We start from the raw sequence: 14,915 nt of genomic DNA on the forward strand, positions 1-14,915 counted from the left end.
AAACCGGTGTCATACCCTGGTTGCCATCTCGACCTGTCGCATAGATACCTACTATAGGTATTTAACGAAGACAAAAACCTTTTAATAGGTACCTTTGAGTTGTGTTGTTGAAATGCTGTTGAAATATTATTACTAAGTACTTAATATGATAAAAATAACAACAATCTTATTCTCTTACCCAATTCTAGGTACATAACTATAGTCCGCGACATGTTGAGATGGCAATCGGAGTATGAGTCGGGACGCCCCACACACCCGCATCCACCCGCGCTCGCCCGCGCTCGACCGCACCGGGTTAGCACGGAGGGTGTGCGGAGCATTCCCTCCCCGATTGCCATTTCAACCTGTCGCGTACTGTACGTAAGTACCTATGGGTAGGGAAGTAGGTACTATGAAGAACTGAAATACATCATGAGCACTAGTAGGTAATACCTATAGGTATAGTTCGCGACAGGTCGAGATGGCAAGGCGGGGAGACGCCTCGCCCACCCGCACGTCACTCGCGCTTGCCCGCACCGAGTAGCGCGGGGGCTGTGCCGGTATGCGGGGCATTCCCACACCGATTGCTATCTCGACCAGTCGCGTACCTACTATAAGTAGATATCTAATAAAATTAAAATAAAAAATAAAAAAGCCTTTATTATCTAATATGTAGGTAGGTACTAAGTATCTACGTTAATTTCAATTGAGTAAAATTATATCTCCTATTAGAATAATTTATTTATTTTGCATTATCTTTGTTCATAAATTCGTCATACTTAAAGCAATATCAATACATAAAATATATCAGTCCATTCATCGTCATATAAAATTGATATTTAGGTATGTCAAAACGTTTTAGTCGTCTCACTGGCGTATAGGCCTCCCCAAATCTCTCCAAAGCTCCCTATCCCGAGCTTTCCTCATCCAGTTCGGTCCTGCATATTGGGCTAAAAAATATCGCCATCTCTTTCTTTGTCGTCCCCTTTTCCTTCTTCTGTTTCTTGGAACCCACTCAGTCACCTTTTTTGTCCATCTTATCTTATCGAACCTACAAACATGTACTTCCCTTAGGTACTACCTACAGTACGCGGCAGAAAGTAATGTACATCGACCTTTAGAAAGAGGTTTTGAAGAGCGCTGTCTCTGTCGTTGAGACCGACAAAACGTCACATAACCGAAACGTCATTCTAAAGGCCGATGTACCTACATTACTGTACTAACTATATGAATCTGTTCAAGATTCGGTATAATACAATATGTACCTAATGAATAGAAGGACCTATTATTATCAATTACACCAATAGGTATATCTACGATCTTTTGCAGCCACTACAAGTTATCAATTAGTGCTTTCCCGCCAAGCAATTCGCCATGTTGGCAAACACGGCCACTAGAGACGCGCGCGTGACATCGATAATGGGAACTAAGCACTCTTGAAAATGTTACGTGACTTATCGACAATCGAAATGTTGATTATTGAAAAGTCACTCAATAGGGTGACTGCGATCTAAAACCGATCGCAGTATTAGATCTTATGAGTATTATGATGATAGGCACATTTAAAAATGAATCAGAACTTTGTCTCCAACCATTGCAAATTAAATTATTAATAACTAGATGATGCCTGCGACTTTGTCCGCGTGGATTTCGGTTTTTGAAAATCCTGTGGGAACTCTTTGATTTTCCGGGATAAAGAGTAGCCTATGTCATTCCCCAGGATGAACGGATGGGCCGTGAAAAGCTAGCAGACCGTCAAAATACGTTTAGCCGTTCCGAAGAATAGCCCGTTCAAACAGACAGACTGACAGACAAAAATTTTAAAACGTGTGATTCAGTTATGGTACATTTCAAATTAACCATTATGAGGTAGGTACCTACCTATTTCGAAATTACAGACAGACACCTCAATTTTATTAATTAGTATAGATAGATCAGAACATTTATACTTAATATAAATAGATATAATAACCGTCAAACAACACTAAATAAAACTTATAATTAATTAATTTCTCAAAAAACCAACTAATGGAAAAATTAAATGGAGGCATCGCGTAGAATGACATTCTGCTGCTTATCTTTTACTCAATCGTGAACAAAGTGAGCATGAGTGTACTAAATTAGTAGATATATTTTAAACCATTATGTACTAGTAATAAGGTCAATTTTTCTTTGGCATAACAACCGTTTCAAAAAGTTATCTTACCTACACTGTGGCAAGCGGCTTTTTAGTAATGCCGATGCTAGCGGTTTTTTTGAGATATAAGAAAACATAAATAAACATTTTAAAGCTCTGTTCAAACTGAGGCGAATAACGCGCGGGACGCGGGACGCGATTTAGAGCAATTCGCTCGCTCGCAGCTTCTCAAACTGATGCGACTTCCCGCGTGTCATTTTTGGTTCTTCAATAGACAAACATCATGTCTCTTGATTTCGAAGATGAAGTTTTACTGTTGTTAGCAGTAGCAGAAGAAGAATCACAAGATCCGAGGTAAGTAATATACATTCTATTTCAATTTTGTAAAAATAGTTCCATATTGAACGGCATTGCGAGATCGAAAAATCCCGCCGGGCGTCCCGCTTTAGTTTCGCTTCAACTTGAGCGACTACTCGCGTCAATTTGAACACGTCCATACAAGTTAGCTAACACAATCGGCGCGAGCGACTTCCGTCCCGCGTCCCGCGCGTTATTCGCCTCAGTTTGAACAGAGCTTAATGCGTCTGTTTAACTAACTTAACTTGCTTTGAAATTTGTCAATACATCAACGTTGTTGAAATATGCAAATAATATGTAGGTACTTATAGTACGCGACAGGTCGAGATGGCAATCGGGATGGGGACATCATGCCACGCCGCACACCCGCACGTCACCCGCACTAACCCAATGTGTGATAGCGCTGGTGGCGTGCGGGTGTGCGGGGTCCCCTCCGCCTCATACCCCGATTGCCATCTTGACCTGTCACGTACTTACTAGCCGAAATTATTAATAATAATCTAAAAATAACTATCTGCAATTTATTAAGATACAAGTTAGCCCTTGACTGCAATCTCACCTGGTGGTAAGTGATAACAATCTAAGATGGATGCGGGCTAACCTGGAAGGGGTATGGCAGTTTTTATTAAACCCATACCCTTTTGGTTTCTACACGGCATCGTACCGGAACGCTAAATGGCGGCACGGCTTTGCCGGTAGGGTGGTACCTAACTAGCTACGGCCGAAGCCTCCCACTAGACAATCAAGTAGCTATGAATTAGGCAGATTTAGGTACAGCAACGCACATTACACATGTCATGTTAGTAAAAAAAGTTGCATAAGTAGTATTAAGAGGTCACCTAATAAAGTATTTAGGTCATAATCCACCACGCTCGCTAAATACACATATGACTTCAGATCTTTGAGAACGTTACGCAAAAGGTAAGTAATCGGGCATCCAGGGACTTACTTAGTGTCCTTTTGAGGGTTTTCTTCACCACTAAAGCAAGTGATAAAGCTTACGAAGGTAAGTACTTATCTATTATTTAATTATGCAAATAAAAACCACATTTGATAAAACTAATCAAACCAAGTTAACATACAACATTAAATGCAATAATCGTAACGATTGCATCGCCCACAAGTTTAATTAAAAATTAATGATTCGCTTAAAGAGCCGCCAACATTTCAGACCTACTTATAAAAAACTAAATTAGAATAGTAAACAAGGCCTATCGTTTGGAATAGGCCCCTCAAAACTAAATCGTTCAATCGCCGACCTAAATGCGCCAAGCATTCACCTGTCGTGCGTAAAAAATATATTTTTTTCCCAAACATTCTTTTTAAATTAGGATTATCTTACCAACTAGCTTATGCTCGCGACTTTGTCCACGTGGATTACATAAATTTCAAACCCCTATTTGACCCCCTTAGGGGTTGAATTTTCAAAAATCCTTTCTTAGCGGATGCCTACGTCATAATAGCTATCTGCATGCTAAATTTCAGCCCGATCCGTCCAGTAGTTTGAGCTGTGCGTCGATAGATCAGTCACCTTTTCCTTTTATATAAGTAAGTATTTAGATTGATACTTTATTCATTGCTATGCACCTACTTTTTATTTTTGTTACCTACCTATTTGAGGTCTAGTTTGGAACAAGTGTTGCAATAGTAAGTACAAATCAGTCGAGTTGACCTAAGTCGATAAGTAACTGGCGAAATGACCAAAGAGGGATTAAATTAGGCAATGGGCATATCCCTTCCCCCGTGGTTCGGAGAGCACTTTAGCTAGCCTGGGTTATTGTCATTAACATCTGATAAAAATAGTTGAACCAGAGTTGAAATCGCGTACTTTTATCGATCCGGTTCTACTATGCGGAAGGATTTTTTTCACTCCAAACAGTTTTCAAACATATAAATTATATATTTTTTCGTACTCGTCTTTTAAAGCCCTTTATTTTGATACCCCACTTGAGGGTCTTGAAAAAAAAAATCAGCCCGCACATTAAAGTGCGTTAAATTCGCCATTTTGACTTTTTAAGAATTTTAGCTTCGTAGTGACACTTGCGTCATGAAGAAAAATCTAATGACGTATCATTGATCAAAACCGGTTCAGCCGTTCAGTACAAAGCTTTACACAGAACATACAATAGGTAGGTATACAATATGAATAGGTATGGATTTTTTATATCACGTAGGTATATATAAATCCCCCTAACTAGGAGTAGGTATACCTACATAATCTTTTAAAAGTAACTAAGGTAAGGCTGTCGTCTGAATTTAGCCATTAATAATAATGAACCACACCGCATAGGTTAGTATAATTTACCACTTAGGGTAAATGATAACCATCAGATGTTTGTGATAATAATCGAAACCGAACGCGCACTCCGTCGAACATAGTGAAACCCGTAATTAACTTCCATAATCGTTCAGTTCACACATGCATTTATTTACCTACATTTCAATGTCACAAGAACAGCTTAACTTTTTTATTTAAGAAACCTACTAATAAGCCTTAATTAACTTTCATCTAGTTTATTAAAACGTGCTCCTTTTTATTGTAACGTACGATTATTATGAGTCAATGTAAAGATTAAAATTGGCTTATACCTACTCCTCTTAATAAGAAAATTTACTTATTTTTCCGGCGACGTGCTTTCCCGAAAACAATTAACCTACTTACTTATCATGTATTTAGGATATTCGTTGTTGGGCCCCGATACGTCACACAGATATCATCGACATGTGCCTAATCTCGTCATTGCACGATAGCTTGAAGAAACCGTATTATCATACTAATATTATAAATGCAAGAGTGTGTTTGTGTAAAGTCTACCAATTTGCACTTAGCCGTCTTAATATAGTATAAGACTCGCATATTGCAATGCGCGTGACCTCCAATTTAGTGACGTCGGCACTAGACTGACTGAACTTTCGAGCTCATAGTATATTGACGTCAAAATGATGTCATTTCCATAATGAGACATCGTTCCAGTGCAATAGCAATTTGCGGGACTTATAGTAGTAGTGGGTCGATGATGATGATAAAATAATACCTATCTATGTCATAACTCATAATATTATTACATGTAGGTATGTTTCAGTATACCATTCTCAATGGTCTAATATTTACTAAATAAATAATAGTTTACTAAATAAATATTAGACACTACATAATGTTTAACTGACTCAAAGCCACTGCCACTCATAAGGCTACCAAAGACTGCCATTGCTTTGATAAATAAATAAGTCTAGACTCTATATACAGGTCGTATGGGTAGGTTATAGGTAGTAGGTGTGTAGAAAACTACAGAATTTATTCAAAGTGCATGTCGGATAAGCTGTCTTGTCAGTACTCGACACCTACGACTACTTATTTATTACTCAATACAGACTACTAACAACTTTATTGGCCGAGTGTCCTCAGATAGTTGAGTTCAGATAAGCGGCATTCCGGTCAGGCGGCGGCGGTGGCCAAAAGTGCCGATCGAATCTGATTTCTTAAAAAAAAATTCTTCAACCGATGGCTGGATTTAACATAGTGACCATAAATGGTGACGATATAATGCGCTAGGAACAAATCTAGCGGAAATTCAGCGCACGAAATTTAATTCGCTACAAAAATTCTCCTTGATCGGTTCTGTGACATTGGAAAAAGAGTGTTAAGTGGTAGGATTCGGTAAAACTTGCCGGAATTTCGCTGAGCAATGTCCACGAGTGACGCACGGACAAACACACGCGCGTGTCTTATCCTCCCAAAATAAAATGGCTTTCCTCTTATCAGGGGGCACGGCAGTGCCCCCGCCAAGACGAGCCAAACTAAAGGACGGGGCACTACGTACCTTTTCTCGAAGCGTTTCATCGTATTTTCGAGCATTCATAGCTTCGGTCTGGATGACGCTAGAAAGCTGATAGGTATTTCAATAGACACATTGGCGTTCAACTCGCGGTACACATTTTCCCACTCACGGAATTTCACTTAATATTGTGATTATAGGAAACAAAAGCACAAAGCAAGCAACAGCTTATCAAATCAAATTAAATCAAATCATATTTTTTCATATTTAATTAAACTTTTTACAAGTACTTTTGAATGTGAAAGGTTCGGAATGACTTATAATCTAAATATATAAAAGGAAAAGGTGACTGATTGACTGATCTATCAACGCACAGCTCAAACTTCTGGACGGATCGGTCTGAAATTTGGCATGCAGGTAGCTAATATGACGTAGGCATCCGCTAAGAAAGTATTTTTGAAAATTCAACCCCTAAGGGGGTGAAATAGCTTTTTCAAAAATTGTGTAGTCCACGTGGACGAAGTCGCGAGCATAAGCTAGTTAAATTATAAAATTAATTAACAATCGAAAAACAAACATGACACTTTTGGAATTTGTAACTACCCACATTAGAGAAACTACAAAAACAATCAAGTGCCGTATCCGATTTAAAGTTAAAAAATCCAGATACCTAATCGGCATTTAACTAATTAACTGACTTCAAAAAAAAAGGAGGAGGTTCTTAATTCGTCGGAATCTTTTTTTGCTATAGAGGAAACATGAATCGTAACAATAGTTGTTCAAGAACTGAAAATCGAACCTGTCAGCTATTGCCCTGAGGATACTATTGGTATAAGCAATGTTAACGTTAAACTATGGCATACTTTGATTTACCATGAACTGTTTGATAGCTACCAAAGGTCTGAATGTATCTAAATAAAATATGTACCCAAACTGGCAGCTTTCCTTTCACATCAATATCGTTTTACAAGGTCTACCAAAATTTTATGAATGCTTAATGTTCCAAGTGACAGACTACAGCGAGATTAATTCCTTGGGTTGTTTTTAATACATAATAATATAATGTTTTATTTTACTTACTTGCGGTGTGACGTCACATTGTAAAATACTACGACAACGCAGAACGCATCGTGCTTGCGTGTGAATTAGTGTGAACGTTGTTCTTGCGATGCGACGTCGCCCTGTAAGGATGTTAGAATGCCCTATGGGCCCTTTCACAATACTTGCGGAGACGACGTCATGTCATGAAATTTTGCCACAACGGCCCTTGAACCATCTTCTTTAATAATTTCTTTCCTATGAAATCATCATCTAATAATAAAAAGCAAGTGGGTTAACCAAAATATCAAAACCCTGATTCAAAAACAGTTTTTAAAATATCTTAGAGCAACGCACACAAAATATTCACACGATTTCCTTTTTTTACTGGCTCTATAAATACGTAAACGTATAAGTACATACCAGTGGATTTCAGTTGAATTTTTACCGTCATTTAGAACATTTCAAAAGGGAGAAATTGCATCACATATTGACTTTTGGTTTATGAAAAAGGCGCCCATTAAAAACTGCGCCGTAGCGCGTCAGTTGGTAAAGTAAAAATAAATAAAGTAAATAACAAAAAGTAAATAATAGTAAAAAAGCGGTGATAGCGTATGGGTTAAAACGTCAGCCTTCCGGTCGGGGGGGCCGGGGATCGATACTGGGCCTACCTACTCGAACTTCGGCGCAATTTTTCTTTAACGGTGAAGGAAAACATCATGAGGAAACCTGCATGCCTGACGGCGATTACGCACTACACTTCAGTCATCCGTAAGAGGGGTTACGCACTACATGAGATCCGAGTCCGTAAAAATACATTCTTTTTGAAAATGAAAACGAAAATGAAAATGAAAATCTTTTTTATTCGTATAAACTTTTACAAGTGCTTACGAATAGTCGGATGCATCTACCACTGGTTCGGAATGCCTTTCCTGCCGAGAAGAACCAGCAAGAAACTCGGCGGTTGCTCTTTTCAAATATTTGATATAGGTACAAGATTATGCCATGTATAAAATAGTATTTGCAGTCTTGTGCGTTGCTGGAACGAGTCAGGTCAAATCCACGCTCTTTTATCATTTAGATAATCTTCAATTGTGTAATATGCTTTTTCAGGAGCATATTTTTAATAGATTTTTTAAACTTGTGCAAAGGTAAGTCCAAAATAGTTTGCGGGATTTTATTATAAAAGGTTTTTGTTTAGCATGGAAGCTTATGAAGTATGTCGTAGATAATCGCTGGTCTTCTCGCGGATGACGGATAGAACTCGGATGACGGAAGTGTAGTGCGTCATCGCCGTAACCGCTCTGAGAGTTTTCCACAATGTTTTCAAACATGTGTGAAGTTTGCCATTCCGCACTTGACCAGCGTGGTAAACTATGGCCAAACTCTTTTCATTCTGAAAGAAGATCCGTACTCAGTACGGGAATGGGTTGATTATGGTGAAGATGGTAAATTTTAAAAACCTTATTTAACTTTTAACTCGTACCACAGGCCGCGGCGCCTATCTGTGCAATAAAACACGTATTCCTGGATGGCTCCTTTATTTTTTTATAACCAATCGTTAATATCGAAGCCTTTACGACCGCGATGCTTTATTACCGGGTTTTAAAGAGAAAAAACGGTTTCACGTAAAGTCGGTAACATGTTAATTCTGTCAATAAAATCTAGTTATTTAATGGTGAGAGCAACTGCTCGAGATAGCGAAGTCGTTAGTATTTTTCCAAACAAACATGCCGCTATGTTTTGATGATCGAAGATAGGGACATAGATACTGTGGCGGCATAATAATGCCGTCTCTTTTCGCTGTGGTCTGTAGAGCGGTTGTGCTCTGTATACCCAGCGAAAAGGGACTTGGCATTTCAGAGGTTGTGAGTCTGCGGACACAGACCTCACACTGACTCTAGGTCACGGCCTGTGAAGATTCAATAATTACAATATTATAATAAGATCACTTATGTTATGATCTACAGTAACTACTTATAATAAGATTAAACTTTGTGTGTGCAATAAAAATACAATTCTACCGATCATTGTTTCCGTGTGTAGGTACGATCCTCGCCTCACCCAGCCGGACGAGCGTACAATACCTTTGAACAACGACTGTTTTGAATCATTTTAAGTTGAACTGAAGTTTGTTTTGGTACTTAACACTGTATTTTATTAAAGACTATATAAAGCCCGCGACTTTGTCCGCGTGTATTTAGGTTTTTTTTTAATTTTTGTGGGAACTCTTTGATTTTTTTGTGATAAATAGTAAGCACCTAGCTGGGGAAAAGGTATAATTTCCGACTCCAGGATGCAAGCTGACTCCGTATCAAGTATATTACACGACATCGAGATGGCAATCGGGGTATGAGGCGGGGGGACGCCACGCACACCCGCAATTCACCCGTGCTAGCACGGGGGCTGTGCGGAGGAGCGGGGCGTTCCCTCCCCGATTGGCATCTCGACCTATCGCGTACCATAGATGTTGGTTTTAGAAGTTTTAAATATTCCTAGGGAATTCTTTGTTCCGGGACCAAAAGTAGGTAAGTAGCCTATGTCAGTCAGTCCCCAAGACCCAAGCTATCTCTGTACCAAATGTCAACACCGGCTAAACGGATTGGCCATGAAAAGCAATCAGACAGACAGACATCGCAGATAGGTACACGTACTTTCGCATTTCGTACATTCACTACTCATATTATAGGTATACATATATGCGAATGCAAAATGTTTGTTTGTTAGTGTGTTGGTTTATTCGTTTGTTGGTTTGTTCTTCAATCACGCCACAATTCACAACGGTGCAACGGATCGACGTGATTTTTAGCATGGGTGTAGTTAAATACCTAGAGAATGACATAACTAACACAGTAGGTAAGCGGCAGATTATCAGAATTATTATAATACTAGCTGATGCCCGCGACTTCATCCGCGCAGACTACACAAAACCCCTTCAAACCCCTATTTTACCCCCTTCGAGATAGCATTTTCAAAAACCCTTTCTTAGCGGATGCCTACGTCATAATAGCTATCTTCATGCCAAATTTCAGCCCGATCTGTCCAGTAGTTGGAGCTGTGCGTTGATAGATCAGTCAGTCAGTCAGTCAGACAGTCATTTAGATTACATCGCATATTCTTCCAATTTCAAACAAAAATAATAACGTTTGTGTGGCTGTCTGTTGGTTCGTTACCTGTGTTAATATTTAATTTTTTTAGTGGCCACAATAAATTTGTATTTTTAAATCGTATATCCGGAAAATATTTTTTTTCCGTGGTTCGGTTGACCGGACAACTGTACAGGACTACAGGTAAAAGTTTTTTTTTTTTTTTTTTTTTCACAATAGTGCAACAGGCGGGATTTGAACCGTCGACCTTTCGGTTTTCAGTCCACTCCTATACCGGTTGAGCTATTGAGGCTCAAATGGATGAAGCATTGTTATCCGACTGAGTTAAAACTTAGTAATTTTTGGGACTTTCAGTAAGGCTTCTGACATAGCACCTACCATCAAATACATAGAGAATAGAGATACATAGACTCATTGCAACACAAGCCAGCTCTTCTTTAAAACTATACTAAGTATTAAGTAATTTGTATTTAGGTAAGTAGGTATTTTATAATATTTTAAAACGAACCATTTCCAGTTCGTATTGCTCTATCCCTACAGGGCCATCTTTAACCTATTGGAGGCCTACCTATTGGATATATATATATATAGAATAATTAGGCCTTGAATATGACCTTGACAGAGTAGTGGGTCGGGAGTAAACGAGAAGGATCAAATATAAGTCAGTCTTGACTATAGTTAACTATCTCTATGGTCCTCTGTTTGAGTGGGCCTTTTTGACCTTTGATTTTATCGAAATAAATATGTTTTTTGCTAATAAAATATCGGTCGGTTGGTTATAGTTCGGTGATCTGGCTGGGCCCCTATCTATGGTGGGCCCTGGGCACGTGCCCAGAGTGCCCATGTGGGGAAGATGGGCCTGATCCCTACCCATATTATAAGTACGAATGTGTGTTTGTTTGTTAGCTTGCTAGCTTGTCCTTCAATCGTGCCGCCACCGGCAACCTAACAACGGATCGACGTAATTTTTTACATGGATATACTTATTTACAGACCTGGATAGGTGATTTTTTCGGAAAATCAAAGAGTTCACACGGGATTTAAAAAACTGTTAAAAATATTTAATTTAATTTCAATAAGAAAAGGTGTCTAGAGTGTTGTCAGCATTACCTATTATTATAATGTCGCCAGGCTGATATTATGCGATAATGCGCGTCGAGGTACTCCTGGCCTTCCGGTCACCTGTGGACTCTATGAGACGGGAAAAAATAAATGGACTTTTTTCTTTCTAGCCCGTCTTTCATAACGGTTAGTAAATTAACGAAACAAGGTTTGTAATATTTAATTATAAATAATTAGTTGTTCTTGAGCGGTGCGCTTAACCGCAACCACCCAGGGGTTTGGGGCGAGAAACTAATAAATTAAGCCACCGGCTCTTTCTAACCAACCACCGATATGATACTATCTATAGATCACGATCTTTCAATTATTTTAACATTTATCATCCCCTGTTATTTGCCCGGACAGCCATGTAACTGTTGGAAAGGTTATTAATTTTTTTATGCATCACACGCTTTTGATATCTACTCATGCTGTTTTACGTATATTTTATACTAGCTGATGCCCGCGACTTCGTACGTGTGGAATTAGGTTTTTTAAATCCCGTGGGAACTCTTTAATTTTCCGGGATAAACCTATGTCACTCTCCAGGTCTTTATGCCATGCCATTTGGTCACCCATGCAAAAAATCACGTCAACCCGTCACACAGTTGCGACGTAATTGAAGGACAAACCAACAAACAAACAAACTTTCGCATTTATAATAAGGGTACCTACTGATTTTGTTCGTTAATAGTATAAAACCATGTATTTTTGATAAAATATAAATGAAATTATAATAATAGGTATCATGCGCGTATAAATGTAAATATTTTTACATTATATACGTAATAACGAAATTATTTTTAAATAAATAATTTTATGTACATATACCTATTATAAAAGTAATAGATAAATGAAATTTATCCAGAAAAAAAATATCATTGCGTACATACGTAAATAAAATATTGGCGATATTTTGGTTGTTAGTACAAACACAATTTATTTGAACGCGGTTTCCACTATTCTCGATTTTATTTAAATGTGTTCGTGATGTAACAGCAAAAAGCTCTGAAATCGATGCAATTTGTCTGAAACCACAACCGGATCTGCAATCAGAGGCAGCATCAGTCCGTGGTCTTCCTGTCACCAACAATAGAAAAACTGTAGGATGTGGCCGAGACCGATGGCTAGGTTGGAGCGTTTTTTTGCTTATTTATTTATGGCAAGTTGCGCACGAGTTTGGTTCTCATTTGAATCATCATCATCATCATCATCAACCAATAAACGTCCACTGCTGGACATAGGTCTCTTGTAGGGACTTCCACACGCCACGGTCTTGCGCCGCCTGAATCCAGCGGCTCGTCTGATGCCGTCCGTCCACCTAGTGGGGGGTCTTCCAACGCTGCGTTTTCCGGTGCAAGGTCGCCATTCCACCTTGGGACCCCAACGTCTATCGGTTGTACTATTTATAACTCGTTTGAATACTAACTTATATAACTCATTTAAATACTAACCAATAACACTCAATGAAATTTTGTAGACACGTTTTAGAACAAATAAGTAGATATCCGTGTCTGTGGTTTGCAAGATTTCCGTAACGTTTTTAAAATTTTAAAATGTTTCAAAGTTACAAGAGCTCAAAGATTTGTGTGTAAATCGTTGAACCCGTGTAGCTTTAAGTAGGTACCTACCTACTTAAAATTTCATTTTCTTCTTCCCCTTGTGAACCTACTACTGATGTAAACGTAGGTACATTAATTAATATTAGGACGAACAAGGGACTTGTGATGGCAGAAACTCTTCGGTAACAATGTGTGAATCTTTCCAGAAATACTCCATCGCGGCGATCTCTCATCCTCCATGGAGTCACTGGCTTACGACTCCTCAGTGGCGTCTCCAGGTAGCGTGTCAAGTCACACTCAACGAACAAAGCGCATGCGTACCAGCTTTAAGCACCACCAGCTTCGCACCATGAAATCGTACTTCGCAATCAACCAGAATCCTGACGCGAAGGATCTTAAGCAACTGGCTCAAAAGACTGGTCTTTCCAAACGTGTGTTGCAGGTCAGTGCATTATAAAACATATTATAAAACACATAGCTGAAAATCAGCGCTGTATGTTCTTGTGCAACAAGGCATACAGCATGATGCTGAGCTGGGACCCTTTTTTGGGTTGTGCCATACATGACAGTTTGTTCCGGCGCTTCTTTTGCTTGAAGCCCGTTAGGCTTATGCTCAGGTGGAAGAAGCGCCAGAATAACTAGCTCTTAGTTATAAGATGTGATGTGTGGCACAGTTTGGTAAATAAACGTCTTTTCTTTCTTCCTTTCTTTCTATTATTATTATAGAGGATACTAATACCTATTAAGAAATTTGAGTGCATTTTTGTCATAATTTTTGCCAAATATTTCGTTTTACAAACAGAAAGGCTGAGTAATAATAAACAATTACATAATATAACATGCTATTCTTACTGACACCACTCGAAGCGTGTGAAAAAGAAACTACAGACGAATTGATTAGCCTTTGCTATAGCATGGTCTCAACATGCATCGCGTGGTAGCATAATATTTTAATAGTATGTTTTACGGCGTGAGAACTTTTCAAATGTAGATTATTTGTAGGTATGGTTCCAAAATGCAAGGGCGAAATGGCGCCGGAATATGATGAGGCAAGAGTCCAACCACCACGGGTCAGTATCGAACGGTAATGCGGGTCACTCAACAAACGGAAGTCTGGCAGCAGGCGTTCCTCCACCCTGCGTGCCTGGCACACTGATGTTATCAGAACCACTGCAAGCTTTGGACGATTTAAGGGTTCACACTCCCCATCCAATGAGCTTTAATGAAATGTACTGACAATTGAAAGAAGTACGGATAAACCAGATTTCACCAACTTTTTCTGGCTAGTAAACTTGTGCTCTTTGTCCTTATGTAGGTAATAGCGATTTTTGTTATCTCAATTATTGAAATAACTAGCTGATACCCGCGACTTCGTCCGCGTGGAATTATGTTTTAAAAATCCCGTGGGAACTCTTTAATTTTCTAGGATAAAAAGTAGCCTATGTCACTCTCCAGGTCTTTATCTATACCCATACAAAAAATCACGTCAATCACGTCACGTCAAGTACAAACCAATAAACCAACAAACCCACAACCAAACACACTTCCGCATTTATAATAAGGGTACTGATTACCTCGCACTAAATCCAATGGTCCTCATGTAACTTTTCAAGGTAACTAACATCAGCACCAACCCAAGCCAACTCGGTGCCCTAAGCGAATAAATGGAACCTATCGCATCCTGTGAGAAAAGAATCTAAAAAAAACGCAAATGTAATTTTTGTTAAAGAAAACGGCCAAGTGCGAGTCGGATCGCACACGAAGGGTTCCGTACCATCGAACACTTTTATGTAAAGTACTGCAAGTTAATTACTGACGGACTGCGCTGCTAAGTGATCATGTGATTTAGTATTTTTTT

The 14,915-nt window shown here is 39.0% G+C and overlaps 1 protein-coding gene across 3 annotated transcripts in view; it reads left to right on the top strand.

Annotated features, from left to right (window-relative positions):
- Nucleotides 1-14,543, top strand: part of LOC117995615 (LIM/homeobox protein Lhx9-like) — a 34,027-nt gene extending 19,484 nt beyond the window's left edge. For 2 of the 3 annotated variants that reach the window (XM_034983606.2, XM_069508534.1), the window contains 2 exons: nt 13,264-13,499; nt 14,060-14,543. In XM_034983606.2, the coding sequence (XP_034839497.1) occupies nt 13,264-13,499; nt 14,060-14,293 (470 nt within the window). In that variant the 3' untranslated portion in view covers nt 14,294-14,543. Of the gene's footprint in view, nt 1-13,263; nt 13,500-14,048 lie in introns of all 3 variants that reach the window. The other variant, XM_069508535.1, reaches the window with a different exon arrangement.
- The last annotated feature ends 372 nt before the right edge of the window (nt 14,544-14,915 follow it).

This window comes from Maniola hyperantus, chromosome Z (genome assembly GCF_902806685.2).
Source record: "Maniola hyperantus chromosome Z, iAphHyp1.2, whole genome shotgun sequence".
NCBI lineage: Eukaryota > Metazoa > Arthropoda > Insecta > Lepidoptera > Nymphalidae > Maniola > Maniola hyperantus.